Here is a 20540-nt window from a genome sequence, read left to right as displayed (position 1 = left end):
TCTTGAACCCATCTCAATATCTAAGGCTTTAACCATACCTACTCCTTCTTGGAAACAAGCTCTCTTTCCTCGCTTTTCATCAAATTGCCCTCTATTAAGTTTCCCTACCATTTACAAGCCACCTAACCTAGCTTGACCTTGGGTTTCTTCATCTAAAAAAGGAAAAGGTTGACACAAATATAAATAGCTTATTAGGTTCCTTCAGGAAGAGGAGGATCAAAGAAAAAGAAGAAATGACAATGACCAGCAAAAGAGAGTAGAACTGCTTAATTTTAATTTTCCTCCAGTTTTCTCTTCTAAAGGAAATAACTTCTTACCTAACATGAGTAAATATGTAAGAGATTGGTAAGAGATTGCTTACCTGCCCTTTGAAAATCTTCAATTACCAAATCTATAACAAACTAAATCTTTGAATACTAAATGGAGTGGTGAATGTAAAGAACATTCTACTTTTAGTGATCTCTGAAATATTATAGAACATGAAAAAGGTGCTAGAGGAATGTAGAAGAGTAAATAATACTGCCACCTTCAAAAAAGTAAAGAGCACAGATCTAAAAATTATAGTTGAGTAGGCTTGTCTTCAACTCTTGACAAAAATTCTATTATAAAACAACTGAGTTAATGAGCACAGAAGAGAAAGCAATGAACATTAAGAGAAAACACAGATTATTGAAGAATTGTATAAGGGAAAATCTGTTACCCTAAAAAAAGAACTACATTCCCCTGGAGCCCACTGACTTCCTGTCATTATGTAATTCCTGTAGACAGGGGATAAATATTGAGTGGGCAGTCCTGCTCTCCCTCTTGGGCATGCAGCAAGAGTGGTGACAGTGGTGAGAAGGGATTTTGAAATGGCTAATCAGCCATGGGCATGTGGTCTTCATTTTGTATCCTCTTTATTCCTTGATTTCTAATGATCATTAATAAATCTCCTTAAAATATAATAGTTTATCATGGAGATCTAATTTTAATTTTTACAGAATAATAGGTCACACTATATTATTTCATTTTGACAGTTCCTAGATTAGAAAAAAGAAGATACAATCATTGGAAAGAGAATACAGAACATGGTTCAGAAATGACTGAATGAGTGAACACTGCCCCCCAATCAATGAACTAATTTCAAAATAGAAAAAAAGAAAAAGAAAAAGAAATCTTCCAAGTATCTACACTTGGCCTGGATATACTGAATTTTTCTTTCAACTATCAATGAGTTAAAGGTATGCCTGGCACATTTACTAAATTAGGAATAAGTAAAATATTGCATGACAAGATCCAAAAATATCAACAGGCTGTCCTCTATCCCTGGAACTCTTTCCCCTTCAATATCTTCTTTAAAATATCAGCTAAAGTCTCACCTTTAGGAAGAAGCCTTTCCTAGTCCTCCTCAATCTTAGTGCCTTGCCTCTGTAGCAGATGAAAAACAAAAAGACTGAGGAAAAAATGGTTCAAGCTTCCAAGCATTTTGATTTATTAAGTAATGCATGCCTATTGCCCAACAAATCAGGGCCAGGCTCCTTCCTCAGCTTAGGGCTGAATCCTGAATAAAGGAGGAACCACACTTTTATATATTAAAAACAGTCAAATCAATTAAAGACCAATCAATTAAAAGGAAATCATGGAACATTATGTAATTTGATTTCTAAACTGGATGAAAGATTAGGGATTTTCCAGGTTCAAAGTAAATAGGTACAATTTCCTGGAATTAGAAAAAGATGTATCCTACTCCCAAGTGTCTATCAACAATCAAAGGAAAAATAACTGATTGAACAGAAGAGAGCCAAATTTGGAGAATATATATGGGCTATTTGAGATATTCAATGTGAGAAAGCTCCTTACATCACCCGCCATACCTCTGAAATTATCTCCAAAATATCCTATATCTATCTTATTCAAACATGATTGTTCATATATTGTCTTCCCCATTAGACTAAGCTTTCCTCGACACAGGTTAAGTGCTGTTTTTTGTCCTTTCTGAAACCCTAATGCTTTGCACAGTGCTTGGCACATATTTGACATTTAATAAACAATTCCTGACTAGAGCCCTAAGACAAATATGAAACTGAAAATTAAAGAGATAAAAATCAAGTTTAATATTTGGGTTAACTTCACAGAGAGGAAATTGAAGAAACCGAAGAAGTGAGACAAGAGCTCAAGTGATAAAAATAGGTGTGTCAGTGTGTATATCTGTGTCTATGCTAGTGGACTATAAGAATATGTCTCTATCTCTCTCTCAAATTGATGTCAGTTGTCTTCTCTTTCTATTCTATTCAGACAGTTCTCCAAGATGACAACAGGAGATGCTCTTCTTTTTGTTATTCTGATGACAATCCTAAAATAAGAATATTCAGAAGCATAATATTCTTAGTTCTTTTGGAATATATGGATTTAGAGATTTGTGGTTTTTCAATTAGGATTTGGTAGCCCTTTATAACTACTAGCTTGGTTAATAATTGTTTTGTACTTCAGTTTCAATATCCATTACACTAATGGGGTAGTAAAGGCACCCTTCTATTCTTTTGTCCCCTAAAACAATGTTAGAGAGACACAATGTATAATATATAATATGCTAAACTTGCTAGAGAAAGAAACTCTTAACTGTAACTTCAAAAGATTATGTTGTGAAAAGTATCAGTGTCCCATTTATGTCACTTTCAAAGTTAGACTGAGATTTGTCCAAAGATATTTTGTATTCTGATCATTAATTACCATAAACCATTATTATCAATGTTTACTCAATGAGAAACATAAAAAAATTTTAAAGTGCTTTCCAAACAAAGTTTATAGGAGAAATTATATTATGGAGAGGCTTTATATATGATTTTACAAGATCTCTAAGCAAAACATTTAAGGAGTATTTGATATTAAGTGATTATAAGTAAACTTCCAGAAACATTAATTAAAATATGTTGGATACAACAATTAGTATAGAATATTTAAAAAATATGAACTACTAATGACCAAAGAAACTAAGAGATACCTCTAATTAATTGATCATTAAATGTTAGGTTCTGACATACAAAGAAAGTCCCAGGTATCATGAAAAAGAAAGCTCTGGTGATCTGGTAGATTAAATAATTCATAACTAAGGTCAAAAAGTCAACTTCTTAGTCAAGGTAGAGCTAGAAGACTCTAAATCTAGATAAACTACAGTACTAGATTTTAGTAAATAGTAACCACAGAAAATGCCTTTAAGGCTGCCTCCTTTGATTACCTATTCAATTCATTTTATGAGCCTGCATACAGAAATAATTTTGGTCTAGTTCAAAGTAAAAGAAAAGAAAATATAATACTATTTACATATAAATATCACTTTTTCTTTTACTCTTTCTAAATTCCATCTCATAAGCAATAACTAGTAATATGTATAACATGCAAAAAGCAAAAATTAAACACATTTTATACTAAAGAAATCCTTAAAACTAAATCAAGTTTTCAGGGCTTATTTTTACCAATATCAAATAGTGACCCAAATAATAGTGGTAACAGTAGTAAGTGAAAATAAATACTTACCTTCTTCTTTATTGTTTGTGATATCTTTCAGCAGTTCAGTCTTCATGCAGGTATCCTTCTTAGTCTCCCCCTTACTCAACACTGCTTGCTACAATGAAACAAAATAACCAAAATTGATTAAAATGTGTAGTGCCAGTAAAGAATTCTAGTAAATCTTTAAAATCCTACTTTAAATTATAGACCCAATTTTAAAATTGATCCTCTTGTCCCAAAACTACTTGTCAGAGCAAAAACATTAAATAAAAATATTTCCAAAGTACAGTGGGGCCCTCTTATTTAAGGTTTCAATATCTGTGGTCAATTTGAAGTACTGCAGCTAGTTAAGTGCCACAAGCAAAGTACTGCTGGAGGTCCCACAGGGCCGAGGGTCTTGTCTCAGCTGAATTCTCATCTGCTTTCACTTTCCCTTCCCTCCACTTTCCCCCCCACTTTTAGTCTCCCCACACACAAGTATTTGTTTCTTTTGTGAGATGGTAGGCACCTAGCAGAGAAGCAGACAGGAGGCAGAAGATAGTACACAGATATGGGGTCAGCAGATGTTCTCTCACATCCAAGGCTTCAGCTGTCTGAGCTTGGTCTCACTACACATTCCCTTCAGATGCAGTGGCTCCATTGGAGTCTATCCTAACTTTCTATATTATGTATTCCTGAAATGTATTTATAATTTCAAAGACAAGAAGCATGAATGATGTAGTGAAAAGAGAACTAACCTCAGAATCAGAGAAATGGGTTCAATTCCTGTGACATATAACTGCCCAAGTCTGACCACAGTCACCTTCATATTGAATAAACACCAAGGCTCCCTAATTACTCCAGGAACAAATAGAAATTTCTCTGACATTCAAAGCACTTGATAAACTGTCACTTCTCTATTTGACCATTCCAGTCTTCACACCTTATGTTCCCAATCCACAATACTCAATATACTGTTGGATTCAGTGACACTGGCCTCTTTCCTGACTTACTTTAACAAGTCTTGTAACATCTCCTGACTTTGGATGTTTTCACTAGCTGTCCCTCCAAGGCTGGAATGCTCTCTTCTACTTATTTCCTCCCCCTGAATTCTCTGGCATCCTTCAAGTCCCAGATAAAATCCCACCTTCTATAAGAAAGTCTGTTCTAATCATACTTAGTCTTAAAAACCAAATAAAGCCAAATTCTAAAATGTCATTCCCTCTGCTGATTATTTCTCATTTCTCTCTTTTTGCACATAGCTTTTTGCATGCTTTCTTTCCCATTAAACTATGAGTTCCTAGAGTTGCTTTCTTTATGTCCCCAGAGCTTAGCATAGTGCCTGGCCCACAGGCATTGAACTGTGGGATTCTGGGCAAGTCACTTAGCTTCTTAGTGTTCTAAACTAGAGGAATGAAATAGGCAGTCCAAGGCTTCTAAAACTCTAATATAATAGAGAAGTGTTTAATAAAATAAATACAAATATAATAGAACATATAACCTCAATATGGGGGAGGGGGGGTTGTTTGTTTGTTTGTTTGGTTGGTTGGTTTTTTAAAACCCTTACCTTCCATCTTGGAATCAATACTGTGTATTGGTTCCAAGGCAGAAGAGTGGTAAGGGCTAGGCAATGGGGGTTAAGTGACTTGCCCAGGGTCACACAGCTGGGAAGTGTCTGAGGTCACATTTGAACCTAGGACCTCCCATCTCTGGGCCTGGCTCTCAATCCACTGAGCTACCCAACTGCCCCCTCAATATATGGTTTTAAATCATTATGTAGCCTGTAGAGATCCTTGTGTAAATGGTTTAGTGGTGCCTCTCCTCTATGTGTTTGACACCACTATTCTAGTCAACTATAACTATGAAAAAATTGTAAAATCAAATTGTAAAACAGTTGCTAATTTTGCATTGGTTGAGGGAGTTTCCTCTTTGGGAGTTCCCTATACCAGTGAAATCTCAGCTATGGGCCCCACAACCATTACTACCAGCAATACATACCATTTGCCAAAATCCCAAAGAATTCCCTGTTGAAAAGACGTTAGCTCCCAAAACCTCTGACATATATCTTTTACAAGCAAGCATCAAAAAAATCAAATGAACATTTATTGAGTCTCTCTAAGACACTGTAGGATACCCCCCCCAAAAAAAAAACCCAAACACCTGGCTTCTACCCTCAGGAAGCCTATACAGACTATGGGGACAATAATACATAGGGATAGTGATAAGATAGGAATTAGATCTGTGATTTCTCTAATACAGGGAACTCCTGGATCAGGAAACTGGTGCCTTCTCTGCAATTTAGTCTTAAAGCACTGTCTGGAAAACTAAAAGGTTCAGTAACAAAGAAGCAAAGGCATGTTAGAGGCAAGACTTAAACCTAGAATATCCTGGCTCCTAGGCCTAATCTCTTTTACATCACACCCATCTGAAATAATACATAAAACAAAGAAGTTAAACAATAAGAGATAAATATAGCTTAATAGTTTTCAAATAACTTTCCTTTTAACAACTCCTTGAAATAGGTGGTACTATTATTATTATTCCTATTCATAAAAGAAGCAAACTCTCTTCTTATTAATATCAATGCAGTGAAACTATAGAGCTTCTGGTCAAGTCATGGAATATCATAGCATCCTAGGAATTTAAAATATTGAGAGAGGTTGATGGTTCAGAGGATTGTGAGCCAGGCCTAGAGACAGGAGGGTCCTGAGTTCAAATTTGACCTCGGCCATTTCCTGGCTGTAGGCTCTGGGAAAGTCACTTAAACCCCATTGCCTGACCCTTACCACTCTTCTGCGTAGGAACCAGTATTGATTCTAAGGCAGAAGTTAAGGAATTTTTTAAAGTTTTACAGTGTTGAGTCACTTAAAATACAATAAATAGTAGATTCATGTTGGCTCCTGAATTTTTAACTGTTGTTTTTCAGCCAACTCAGTGAGTCCATTTAGGGTTTTCTTGGCAAAGATTCTAAAGTGATTTGCCATTTCCTTCTCCAGCTCATTTTACAGATGAAGAACTGAAGCAAATAGGGTGAAGTTACTTGCCCAGGGTCACACAACTACTAAGGGTCTGAGGTCAAATTTGAACTCAGGAAGATGTGTCTTCTTGATTCTAGCACTCTATTCCTGTACTCCCTAGCTACCTACCTGCTGCATACTACCAATGAATTATTTTCATTGAGTCAGTAACTTAAGGATATCATCAGAATATATATATATATATATAATTGGAAGAGGCCAATGATCTAACATAAAGGATGAATAACATGTCAGTGTATCGCACGGAATAAACTGTAATCAAAATCCAGGCCTTCTTATTCCAAATCTAGCACTCTTGCCACTAAACTTTGCTGTTTTATAAATCTGAACGATAACTCTGGTTGTAGAACGCAATTCCTGAAATCCTCAAATTAAAGTTAAATTCCCTAGGGTTTCTAGGTAGGATACTTCTGGATCTCAGACCCACAATATATCAGTTTTTAGAAGCAAAAGTTACTTATCTTGAGTTCTTTGAAGTTTTTTATAGATTATATTACATAATACAGCACTTTCCTTCTACTACTTACTTAAGGTATAAATTCCACTTATCCTAAGACCCCTTTGTCGATAGGCATGGCCTTTGTCCCTAAAAAGCCTCAAATACAGATTCAAATGGCTGTAACAACACTAAACAATATATAGTTGATATTTCAAGACAGTTTAAACACCTAACCATTCTCATAGGCTAAACTCTCTGAAGCTAAGAGTCCCCAACCACTTTAGTATAGTATTGTCATTTTTCTTACACTATTTAGAAATCAATGTCTGATAGTCTCCTACTTCATAGATTCTTGATGCCATCAATTTATGTACACTCTCTGCCTATTCAAAATGCAGACCATCCTTGCCTTCTTGTCCTGTGAAATTTCTGTGAATTTTCTTCTATAACTTTTCCAAGGAGGATTTACCAAATATGTCAGATACTTAAATCTAAACCTTGTAATATTTTGAGCATGTCAGTGTAAAACTTGAATAGTTTCAAAAAATGGATAAAATATGACATTTGAAAGGACAGATTAAATGTGATCATGGCCACCAAAAAAACTAAAAATTTAGTTTCACAAAGGCCTGGCAAAGTCACTAACTTAGAGGTTACTGGTCTATGTAACATCTAACAACTCCAGAATCTGAACAATATAAACTTGGCTGTATAACTATAAAAAGGCAGAATGGAGACTTGGATAGTCAGAGAAGAATCCCAGAGGAAGATGGTCAAGGAGATCATTAGCTTAGACAGAAGAATATCCATCTTACAATGTAACATGAGCAGTTCTGTCTTATATTACTAGAATTTTCCAATGCCATTAAAGAAACAAATGGTTTTTCGGTATCTCCAGATGGTATCCTTATGCATTGCTATAAATTTTCCAGATCTTAATAAATGTTTTGGAAATTCAAAAGGTAGCCTTCTCCTCAATGCTCTTAATATCAAAAACTTAATAAACTGTTAAGATTCTTCATGAGTCAAAATCTTTTTTTATAAGTCTGCTCCAACACAAAACCTTTCTTAATTCTTCCAGCTTCAGATTAACTTGGGTTTTACTTATCTATACACCTGGTTGTATTTCCACTCAGAAGACTTTAAGTAAGCTCTTTGAAGACAGGAACAGAATTCTTTCTTTCTTTTTGCTTCCTAGCCTTGCACAGGTTAAGTAATTAATAACTATTGGTTAAAGTATGATCATCCTTGTCTGTGTTCCAGACATCACCACTACGAAAACAGTGTTATCAAAGTAGTTTTAATGTCAATCATCAGAAGTCAGTTAGTTTCCTTGGTTTCTCAAATGCTGTCAGGGAGGCAAAAGCAAGGAACAAGCTAAAAGGATTTCAAGGATGCTGCAAATGATGGTCTATGCTAACCTGAGAACTACCCTAGCTAGGTTCTAGCATGCAGAGAGGTGTAGCCAGAAGGCTGATGACTAGGGAATAAATTCTTCACCCAAAGAGACATACAAATGGGGGGGGGGGGGGGCCGCAAAAGATGCAAAAAGGACTAAAGCAGGAAAGTAGCACAAAATAAGAAAAGAGAATAAGATTCACGAAATTCATGAATTAATTTAATTCTGTATGCTCTTTGTTCAAAGATCAGAAACTGGATCTGTAATTGTACGGATGTAGGGGATCTCTGCATAAGTTTACTCCCTCCAGCAAAGAGGGTTGGGACTTTCTCTGGAACTTCTAGTCTTACAGAGTTGCCTAAAGCACTTTGAGGTTTTTTAAAAGACTTCTTCAAAGTCACAGAGCCAGTATGTGTCGGGGATAAGATTTGAACTCAGGTTTTCTTGGTTCCAAGTCTGGCCTCTAACAACTATGTCTTACAGTGGCATACTTGGTATGAGTAAAAAGAGAAGACAACAAGAAGTCACGGCTAAATGAAAGATGGCTCAAAGAATCTCCTCAAAGAGGCAAATTTAAGGGTTTGGTTTCATGCAAGGGAGAATGGTATAGCACAAAAAAACATTATACTTGGAGACAGGAAAGAATTAGATTCATAGCCTGGATCATATATCAGGTTAATACTAGATATTAATGTAAATCCAATATAAATATTGGAACCTCTCAAGAGCCTCCCTTGGTTCATGCAAAAAAAGAAGTGTTAATACCACTTGAACCTCATAATTTCACAGATTTCTCATGGGGAAATAATCTGTAAACCTTAATATGTTATACAATAAGTTATGGTGAAGACAGTGATCTAATTCCAGAAGTAAACATATGTGTGTGTGAATATATATGTATGTATATGTACATATGTATAATTTCATAAGACATTTGTATAACTTCTGAAAATTAGAGAATGTTATAGTAACCTTCCCAGAGCATTAATTAAGCTCTTCCTATATGCCAAAAAACAGTACTGACCATGTGGATGATAGGATGGTCACACAAAAGCATAGTCCCAGAAGTTCACATTATAATGGGTGAATGAGAAATTGGGGGGAGGGGGGGGAGGAGGGGGAGGGCGGCACAGCAGGTGTTAGAATTGGTTTCTTGCAGAAGACAGAATTTGAGCTTTGTCCTGAATTAAGCAAAGGAACTCGGGAGAAGGGAGAGATGAGGGCATTCCAAGTATCAGAGACAGTCAAGGAAAAAATTCAGTAGATGGAATGTTATGTTAAGTAACAAAAAAGTGGTAGTAATGGCAAGAAAGGTGGTGTCACTGGATCATGGAGCTCATGAAGAGTCAATATGCAGCTGCAGGTCCCTTTTCTATTTCAGCTTGACACCACTACTCTACACTACCTAAGTTAGTGTTTTTTAAGAAAGCCACTTAGAAGAAATCAGCAAAAATAAAATAAACTCCGGCTTCTATCAAGTAATTGGAGAAAAGAAGAAAGAGGAAAAGGATCACCGAAAAACAAGAGCTAAAAGTATATGATTCTTCCTAAAGATGAGGCTTGAATGTTCTGAAAAGGAAGCAGCTGCTTGTTCTCTGAGGAATCTTAGGGGATCCACAGGTGCCATCTAGTGACACATCACCCAATAAAGGGTCAGAATAGGATGAGCAGTGCTGATTAGTCACTGCATCCTTAAGAGGTTCTGAAACAACTAGTTTTCAACCGAATACTAAACAAAGAAGACTCCTGTCATCTAGGATATATATCCAAGACATGACGGAAAACCTCCTCAATTTGTCAAAACTAATGACGACAAACCCACTCTGTTTATATGAGCACTGATGATACTGTCAAAAAAAATTATATATATATATATATACATATATATATATATATTTAAGTAATGCTTAAAATGATGAAATCTTGGGAGAAAGAAAAAAAAATTAGGAACCCACATGGGGTTTTAATCCCCCAGGCTAAATATAGGCTTCAGAAAAAAAAAGAAATGAATAAGAAATGAACATCTGGTTAAGATGTCTAAGATGTGGGTTTGTTCTGAATCACAGTTGAAAGTATAGGAATCACAGATAATTCTGGCCAGGAATGGATTATACCTAAGGAGGGCTGGTAAAAATGAAAAAGGACAGAGGAGCAAAAGAAACAGAGTAGGGAAAAATCTATAGTATATCTACCAATCTCAGAGCATAGAATATAACAAAGTATAGGATAAAAAAAATAGGAGAATAACAATAATGTTATGAAGAGAAAAGACTAGGCTAGAACAAAGTTGTAAAGAGCTTTAAATGCCATGCTGAGGAGGTACATATCTGATCATAGATGTAATAGCCATTGGCATTTATTGAGAGGGAAGTAGTGAAATGGTCAAAAATGTGCTTTAGGAAAATCATTTTATAGCAGTAAGGACGACAAGAAAATAAAGATAGAAACACTAAAGAAAAGATTATTGCAATTGTCAAGGCAAGACTAAGGACCTGAACTGGAACAGGGGTTATATGAATAGAAAGAACAAGTTAGAAATGTCATGGAAATAGGAATGACAAGATTTAGCAACTGAATGGCTTTTAGTTGAAATGAGAAATTAAGGATGATCCTGAGATTGCAAGGCTGGATAATTAGGATTGTCAATAGACAAAAGGAAGTTTAGAAAAGGATTAGATAGAAAACAATTAGTTCTTTTGGACACAATGAATTTGAGATATCTCTGTGATGTCCGGTTCAAAATGTCTAATGAGAAATTGAAATATGTACACACATACATGCACAGGTATAAATATAGTTCTTGAAGAGTGTCTAAGAGGAAGGTAAAGGGGAGTGGAGGGAAAGAGACAGAGAGAGACAAGGTGGGAAAGGGGCACTGCTGGGAGTTGTCTGAATAGAAATGATAACTGAATCAAGTCAGGTAATCTGGTCACCAATTAAGAGAATATATAAAAAGATGAGAACCTAAGATTTGAATCTCAGGACATGAATATAGTTAGTGGACATGGCATACATAATAAGCCACCAGAGGAGACCAAGAAGGGACAGTCAGACAGTTAGCAGAAGAATCAAGAGAGAAGAGTGTCAGAGAATGTTGATCATTCAGGAGAAAGTGTGTCAACACACAAAGAGATCAAGAATGATGCAAATAGAGAAACAATTATCAGATTGGACAATTAAGAAATTAATGACAACTGTGGAAAAGAGTAATTTTAGTTGAGTAATGTCAGAAGCCATACAGAAGAGCATTTTGAAGAATGAGAAGAGGAAGAAAAAACTGCATATTTTTCTAAGAGTAAGATTGAGAGCTTTGCAGCAAAAAGGTTCCAGTTGAAGTTATGTAACAATTTATAGTGGACCTAATTAGAGAAGTTTGGGGACTTTCTTCACCCTTATTTAGCATCAATCCATAGGAATGGTGGAGATGATTCAAAGCTAAGGCTTCCAAGGGCAAGACTGGCAATATGATTAGGGGACAAGGGATTCAAAAGAAGAGGACAGTGTAGGGTTGAACTGGTTCACGGAAAGGACAAGACAGGGAGGCAAGAATGTAACTAGCATAGGTATAATGACCTGGGAAAGAAGAGAGGGATCATGAGACTGGAAGTCATACTGTAGAATCTACAGTGTAGATTAAGGAAAGCAAAAATAGGTAGGCTTCCATAGTCTAAAAGTTCTATAGGGCATGTCAACCCTAAGGGGATTGGAAGCTTCTGTAAATGAAAATTTTAAAACACAGAGCAAAAAAAAAAATTTTTTTTTAAAGTAATTCATTCTGTTGTGCTATTGATCTCATATTTTATCACTGCTCTAAGAATTTGCTTCTTTGGGCATCTGCTCCTTTGAGATTCATCCCCTCTGCCTAAGTATCAACTTTTCCTTCCCTGTTGCCTTAAAACATACTCAAATGTCTGCTATCTTAAAAAAATAAAAATCTATAATCTTCCCCTTCTTAATTCTTTCCTTAAACTAAAACTAAAAGCTTTCTTAACTGTCATTTAACCTCCTCATAATATCTATACCTTTAAAAATATAGGTGCTACTATTGGCCGCTTTTCAGAAAATTATGACAGTTTATATCTTTAGGGAGGTTTTAAAAAACAAATATTCTTTATAATTAATCCACATATGACTGGCCTGTCCTGATATATTTTTTCTCTTTAAGCTCAAATATAAGTTAAATAATGTGAAATGTCATTTCAAAAAGTTAATGTCAATTAAAAATTCCACTCCCTAATCCCACCCTCCTAGAAGAAGTTGAACAAGTTAAAGAGATATTCCAAAGCTTCTTAATCTATGACCATCTGACCAACAATGAGGGAATATTATGGCAAGTCATTGGTGCAAAGGCAAAGAGGGAAGTCACAGACAACTGAAATATAAAATTTTACCATTTAAAAGAGCTTACACTTTAAGGTAAGTACAGTATAAACCTTTCCTTGAATTTATATTTTGGATGAAAATTAATAAATGAATCTAAGCTTATAAGAATTGAGGTGAAAGGGTTCAACAAACCCTTTGTGCCACAACAAAAGCAATTTCATCCAAGGTCTAGTATCTTCCATTTAATTTTACCCAAAACTATAAAAGAATTGCTTCCTTCTTCCCATTCCAGGGTCTTAAAAGAATCATGATCACATCATCTTACCAGAAACTCCTAAACAACACATAAAGCCATGTGGTGAGAAGAAGGGAATATCTTTGGGCAGTCCAGATCACATTGCATCTATTCCTGCCAAGTATATATGCTCTCCACTTCCTTTTATCTCAAGAAAGGTGGGAAAGGGAATATGAATCATATGGACCTAACGAGAATCCCAACATGTTCAGCTTATATTAAACCTTTGCATCCTATTTTTTCTTGGAACTTTTACAAAAAATTAGTCAAAACTTCTATAATTCCAATTCAAGTCTGTACTTTTAAATCCATCTATTAAGGACCTGCTATATGTAACTATATTTGTCTCAAAGAGCTTACATTCTACTAAGATGCTGGAAATATAATATGTAAATAGATAAATAAATATATAATGATAAGAGAAGAGAGATAGGACACAGGAGGAAAAAGAAGACTTCCATTAGGAGACAGCATCACAGCTATACCTCAGAGGAAGTTAGGCTGTCAAAGAGGTAGAGATCATTCAATGATGGATTTGAAGCCTAAGAATAGATAGTAGATAGAACGCTGAACCCAGGACTGATAAAACTTTAGGAACCAATGCTCAAGAAATAGACTATTTCTTCCAAAATGCCCTACCTTTGTCTTCCTTTTCTTGAAAGCTAAAAATTCTGTCTAGCTCTTAAATTTGGAGGCTTGAAAATGTGTTCAAATATGTCCCAAATGTGGGGAAAGAGTTTAACTGACACATGACCTAAATGAGGAATAAACCTAGGTCAAAGCCAACTGTTGTAAGATAACAGAGAGCAGATGGCAACTATAGCCCCATTGATCCAAAGAGCTAAAAAATAAACATGCTGAGTGATTAAAAGAAAAATACATGTCTATCCCTGGTGATTCCAGGAAAAAACTAGGAATTATGAATGCAGGTAGATCTATGGCTTCATAAATGTCAATGTATGTAGTGTACCCTGATTGCAAAGCTTAACAACATATTATGTCTTTCACACTGACAGAGCCCCAGATGCAGCAAGCTTTCTGTGATTGGTTAAAGCATTTAGTTCCAACAATCTGCCAATGAAGTCAAGGTCATAGGTTCAATCCTCATATGAGCTAGTATTCTTTGCTCTGTACAGCTAAGGATGACCAACCATCTTGTGTATGCATGATTCCCCACTACCACCACCACCAATATCACCATATCATCCCCTGCAGGAGTTGAACAAATCAGTAAAAAATATTTCCCATTGCTGTAGAAAAAAAATTTTTTCAAGAAGCATAACCTGATAATGATAGATCAATAATGTCTCCTTTAAACCTAACAATGTTGAATATACTACAGCAAAGCAAGCCTGAATAAAATGCTAATTTCCATAACAGTTAAATGCTTTCTGATCAATTCCAAAGAAGAGGATACATTTTTGCTATCCTTAAATTTTTCTTGTCTAAAATAAGGCTTGAACAAAGCAGGCCCTCAGCTAGGGCTCTAAAAGTATTTTGCCATGTGAAGACTTTCAAATACAGCTCTTTCTTCAATGGCTTCAATGTGCTATTTCCTGAGATATAGCTGGGAATTTTCCTTGCCCATTGTTGACAAAGACCTTCTAGCCTACTTTCTATACTTCATGACATTATTACATTCTTCTAGAAAGAGCAGAAAACACAAGTACAACTTCTTCCAAATCCCAATGTGAATCTAATATAAAATATTACTTATCAAAACCTAAAAAACTTCAAATTTAGGAAGATACCAAGTAAGGGAACATTAAGTCCAAAACACTAGCTTAAGTTAAATTTCCCAATAAGCATATTTCCCATTAAATAACAATGACCAATTTCAGCCATTCTAGTCACAGTATTATATGTTTATCCCTGAAAAAATAGCATAGTTATATGATCTTGAAACTTGCCAAAGAGAAGTCTCTTTTCCACAGTATTAGCCCCAAATAAAGTTTCATACCAGTGCTAACAAAAGGCATAAGCAATATGCCTGCAAAATAAGTTTACTGATTTAAAAATAAAGAAAGATTAGCTCATAACCTAGACATTTTCTTATCCCATCATTCAGCAATCAGAAAGACAGTTGGAATAAATGTCACAGCATAATTTTTCCTTCCATTTAAAAAGTAATTCTACAAATATACCTATTTACCATACCTCCAAAATTCCCAATAAAACCCTGAATAACTTCACAAAAGTATTATTATTCATCATAAAATTAGGACTTAAGTAGGGTCTTTGACTCGTTTAAACTTCATGTTACACAAACTCCATCATATTCAATACAAATTTTAACCTAACCTCAAATCGTTCAACTGTTTATATGGTTTCATTTTCATACAACTAATCTAGTCATTTTCCTAAGTTCTTTGAGTCGCAATAAATTTTGGCACCATCTCTTCTTAAACATATTTCCTTCTTCAAGAGTAGGCCTAAAAGACAGACAGCTTTCCTGATATATATATTCTGCTCAACATACAAACTTAAGACATCAAATGCAGGATTTTCAAATGGTAAAAGCACCAAAAAGTCAGTAAAAGATGAATCTTCTGATCATCTACCTCAAATTACCAAACTTCTTACCAAACAAAACATTTATAAGGTTTTCCTGGCAGCTTTTTCCAATGACTATCCGTGAACCAACTCAAAATGGCACTCATTTACATTAAAGAGAACATTTCCGGTCATTTCTTAAAGATAATCACAACCCCCAGATTGCAATCAGTTTGATATATTTATGTCCTGTAAATAGAAAAATCAGTCATTGGGTCAGTGATCATGGAAGAAGCAACACCAATATTTAAAACCCACCTCCCAGTAAACTACCACACAAAAAAGGGGTAGTCTTCCCCTTACTGGCCTATCAGAAGTCAGCTCCATCCACTTTAGGGAAAAAATACTTTCCAACATGAAGACAGTATTCACAGAGTTCTACAGAACACACACACAGCCATATATACACAGAGCCACATACACACTTTCTCTCTCTTCCCAAACAGTCAAGTTTTTTAACTGTTCAACCATTTAGCCCAGTCATCCAGCACACAGTTTCACCTAAAACTTGTTAGTAGCAACTTTGTAGAAGTGCCAATACCTCCATTTTTTCCCCTTAAATTCAAAGCAAACTTCCCTTTTTGCTCACACTCCACCATGCCCCAATCTGTCGTCTCCTGATTGGCAGAGAAATCTTATACCCTCCCTTCTAGCAGAGCAATGTCGGCTTCAACAGCAGCCCCAACAAAAGCCAACTGCCAAGCATAGGCTGTTTCAAAATAAAAGTCCCAATCGCTCTCCTTTTCCTGTAATCGTCAATCTCCATATCACTGCCTATAACAAAATGATTTTTAACCTTTATCACAATATCTATGTCGCAGAAAATTATGTATCAAAACAAAATAAATTCTTTTGTTGTTCTAGCTTCCAGGAAGACCCTAGAGGTAAACAAAGAAATTGATGCCTGCTTCTTGCAAAGCCTTCTAAAGGCCAGGTTTACTGAATGGGAAAATCCAAGGAATAAAGACACACAAAGACAGAGGGGGCAGAAAATCAAGTCAATTTCTCTCTACTTTTTTGAAAGTAAGGAGATAATTTCCAAAGCTCCAGGTACCTAAGCAAAGAGGGGATATGAATGGAAGAAGATATGAAGAAACTAATGGCTACAGGGTATTTCCAACTGTACTAGTTGACTATTAGAAAAGCTTTTCTAAATAGAAACAGGCAGACCAGGAAGTATTTTCACACCTTCTCTGTGAATTGGACAAAGGTAAAGGAATCTCTTAAGTATCTAGGGCTTAATGCACAGGAAGTTGATTCTAGTCAATAAAATAAAATAATTCAATAGAAAAATGCTATTACAATGGACACTGGGTCATTCTCCTTACCTCTAGAAAGGAATTAATCATATAATTCATGTAATCTAATTTGCCATAGAGCAAACCAAGAGAATGTTTGCTTTCAGACAATAATGAAAAAGTTAAAAAAAAAAAGCCTCCACAAATAAACAGAAGCCTAATGTAGTAGAGAAGGGATCAAAATTTAAAAAAGAAAGAAAAAAGAAAAAGAAACATATTGAAGACTTATCATTCCTTCCATTAACCATAAAATATACTTAAGAAGATTGCTGGGGCTTTTTAAAAACTTGGTCCTTTAACATTCAGAGACCTTGAAAGAGACATCTGTCTAAAAAAGAGAAATAAATGATAGAAGAATCACTGGTCTAGTACTAAGAAAGCTTTCAGCAACGTTTACTTTACACACACACCTCTTTTTCCACAGCTATCCTTAATTCAAATAATATCCCATCCAAACCCTTACCTAAATCTCAAGTCACTGGGCCTGAGATAAGTTATGAAACTCTAAATCAGAAGCAACCCTTTGTAAAGTATATCAACAATACAGTACTTCATATAATGTAGAAAGCATCAGTTTTTCCAGATAGTACAAAGTCAAATATGAGAGGATAGGCAAACCATGTAAGTAGCAAATAAAGACTTAATTAACACTGCCATTTATTTCTGTAAACAACACTCAATGAAAAGCCATCCCCCCTTTTCTTCTTTTTAGCAAAGAATTGTTTAGGAAGCAAACATTTGAACTGAATGTTGTCAAAGGAAACCACATTGCCAACTTTTGTCATTTCTCTAGGAGCAAAAGCACCAACAGAAGCCAAGGTAGTATTACCTAATTCAAAATCCTCCTCAAGAAAGAGCAAAATACTTCCTTGAAAGGTTCTGGCAATCATGTTCACCTTAGTTTAATAAAACAAATTCTAAAAGATGACATCTTGCTCAAAAAGTTTATCCTGAGATCAAGTTAACATCACTAATCAACAAAAAAACCTGAAGTGTATCTGTTCACAAAGAAAACTACTTTGTTTTCAAGATGCTATTATAATTTTTCTGGTTATTAAAATTCTCCCAAAATCTATCCAAAAAGCTATAAATTCATGCAAATGAAAAGCCTCTAAATGGAGAGGCACATCCACAAGATTATAGTTTTAATAATAGATCTAATTTATGACTATTATCTTTATTCGCAGAATTAAAATTTTGTAGATAACTCCATTTCCTCAATATAGACAAATGCTCAAGTTGACAGAGAGCATTATTCAAGTACCTATGCCATCTTTCTCAAAAAAAGAGCATTAACAAAAGCAAAAGTCAAATTCTACTTGGCAATCAGTGCAATATATACAAATTGCTCAGCTTTCTCCCATCCATATCAAGCACTCAATTTTTGAAGTTTATGAACAGGATACTTTAATACTTCGAATAGGAATTGAGAATAAAATGTGTTAAGACAGGTAACCTAAGCAAAGCAATATGCAAACAAATTTAGAACAGAAAGCATGCCTGCATTCCAGTTCTTATCCAAATACTTGCTTTAGTTCTTTTGGTTAAAAGATCCACATTATGACAATTCCAGAAAAACAGCTCCTCCAGATTTTCTCCTCTTTACCCTCAGTTCATCAGGACACACTCAAGGGAATACAGGAGTTGACTTCATTTCCAACTTCAAAAGCCAGGTTGCCATAAAGGGAAAGTGCCTTCCCTCTCAAAGCCTGGAATTTCTTGGAATTTCCAGGCCTTCCTTCAATTTGTAGGCCCTCTTAAATACAAAATCCCAAGTCAAAAGACAGGGAGAGGGAAAATAGGGGGTAAAATGCAGCAGCAATGAAGACTCTTACAAAATGAAGAAGTGTGTGGAGGAGGGGGAAGATGACTAAGGGGGAGTGGGGAAAGAATCCTCTTATAATTGAAGTAGCAACACCACCCCCCATGCTAAGGCACTATTCTTCTGAAATATGTTCAAAACAAGACATTCTCTTTAGTGCCTATCGTCCTTTTAAAAAAAAAAAAGGAAATCCTCAGAATCTTTAAGCCATGGACAAGGATTTAGTCCCTGAAGTATTGTTCCTGCTCTGTCATTAGAATACTGTAGCCAGGTCTTTCAATCCCAAGAATTGCACTGAATTAGATCATCTTTCTCTGATCACCTCCCCCTACAGGCTGTTCTGAGCATGCTCAGCTCAGCCTTGCACTGCCATTTCATAACTGCATTGTTTACAGACACACAGTGACCTGCCATTTTTTGACAGTAAAATAGAAGCTAGCATTTGCAACACTAATGTTTCTCACAGTCTCAGTTAATATACAGGCCTGCTCAAACCAAGTTCTTTCCTCCTAAGGCCACAATGAATAGCCTTACAATAAAAATTCAAAACTAGGAACATAATTAAAATTCTGATGGGCAAATTCTGCTGCTGAAAATGAACTCGAGGCTCGTTTTATGTCAAAATCATGAAAGAACACACGTCCACAAAAGCCAGCAGTAAGTCAATTTTGGGGGGGACCTACAGGGAAAGAAAGATATGGTATTCACCATCTATACTTTCTTGGGCAGGTCAGCCCACAGATCAGCTATAAATCCTATATTCAGCCTTGATATTTTTCTAAAATTTTTCTAAAATTATTATTTAGGGCAGGGGTCTGGCCTGAGGGAAGCTCAAAGAGAAGTCACTATTAAGTGGTTACCAATTTTCCCTTAAATGCAAATTGAAAAGAGGCACATAAAGAAATCAGAATGCCTAAGTGGCAAAAATTCCCCAAGAATAAGCCTATCTCCGTAATAATGCCAAGCTCCTAGAAAGAATTATCTATATTTGCTGCCTCCACTGCCTAACCACCCACTCATTCTCTATCCCCAGCAATCTGTTTCTAACCCCTCAACTGAAAGTGATCTATCCAAGGTTAATAGTCATCTTTTAACTGCTTAATCCAAAAGCCTTTTCTCAACCTTCCTCCTTGCCTTTTCTGATTTTCATGCTGATGATCACCCCACTCTTCCTAGGTACTCTCTCTTCCTCCCTTAACTTCTCAGATTTCCTGATTTTCTTCCTGTCTTTGCTTTCTCTCACTCCTTTACTAGCTAGCTCTTCATCCATGTTGTTCTTAGCCCAACTCTCCATTGGGGTTCCTCTTCTTTCTCTATACTCCTTGAGTATAGAGTACCACCCATAAGGAGGACTCATAGATAGATAGATAGATAGATAGATAGATAGATAGATAGATAGATAGATAGATAGATAGATAGATAGATAGATAGATAGATAGATCCAACTCTAATCTCTGGAAAAACAAGTACTTACTGTCTGATATCTCCTTCTAGAGGTCATGTAGGCATCTCAAGCAATGTGACATAACAGAAAGAGGGCTGGATGTAGAATCAATAGACTGGTTCAAATGAGGGTTCAAGACACTTACTATTGAGCTTTAAGTTAAATCACCTAAATTCACTGGGCTTCATTTTCCCATCTGTAAATTGAAGGGTTTGAATTAGATGGCTTCCAAGTTCTCCAACTCTTAAATTCATGATCCTATATTCAAAAGAAATAACTTATTGTCTCTTCCTACCCTAAACCTTTCACAGAAATTTCCTATTTCTGGTGAGGCCACCTGGGTTCATAAACTCTGAATCATCCTTGATTCTTTTCTCTCCGGCCTTATCTTTCATATTAAATTAGTTGCCAAATCTTGCTGTGTGTCTATAATATCTTTCAAATTATTGCCCTTTTCTGCAGTC

At 35.6% G+C, this 20540-nt stretch overlaps 1 protein-coding gene across 19 annotated transcripts in view; it reads right to left on the bottom strand.

Annotated features, from left to right (window-relative positions):
- EHMT1 (euchromatic histone lysine methyltransferase 1) overlaps positions 1–20540 on the bottom strand; it is a 315365-nt gene that overhangs the window by 172812 nt on the left and 122013 nt on the right. For 15 of the 19 annotated variants that reach the window (XM_056823296.1, XM_056823283.1, XM_056823287.1 and 12 more), the window contains exon 2: positions 3514–3601. In XM_056823296.1, coding sequence (XP_056679274.1) covers positions 3514–3559 — 46 coding nt within the window. In that variant the 5' untranslated portion in view covers positions 3560–3601. Of the gene's footprint in view, positions 1–1358; positions 1408–3513; positions 3602–16053; positions 16289–20540 lie in introns of those variants that run through there. The other 4 variants (XM_056823285.1, XM_056823295.1, XM_056823324.1 and 1 more) reach the window with 3 other exon arrangements.

Source organism: Monodelphis domestica, chromosome 1 (genome assembly GCF_027887165.1).
Source record: "Monodelphis domestica isolate mMonDom1 chromosome 1, mMonDom1.pri, whole genome shotgun sequence".
Taxonomy (NCBI): domain Eukaryota; kingdom Metazoa; phylum Chordata; class Mammalia; order Didelphimorphia; family Didelphidae; genus Monodelphis; species Monodelphis domestica.
Note: the sequence above shows the minus strand (reverse complement) of the source record. Positions and strands in the feature narration are given on the sequence as shown.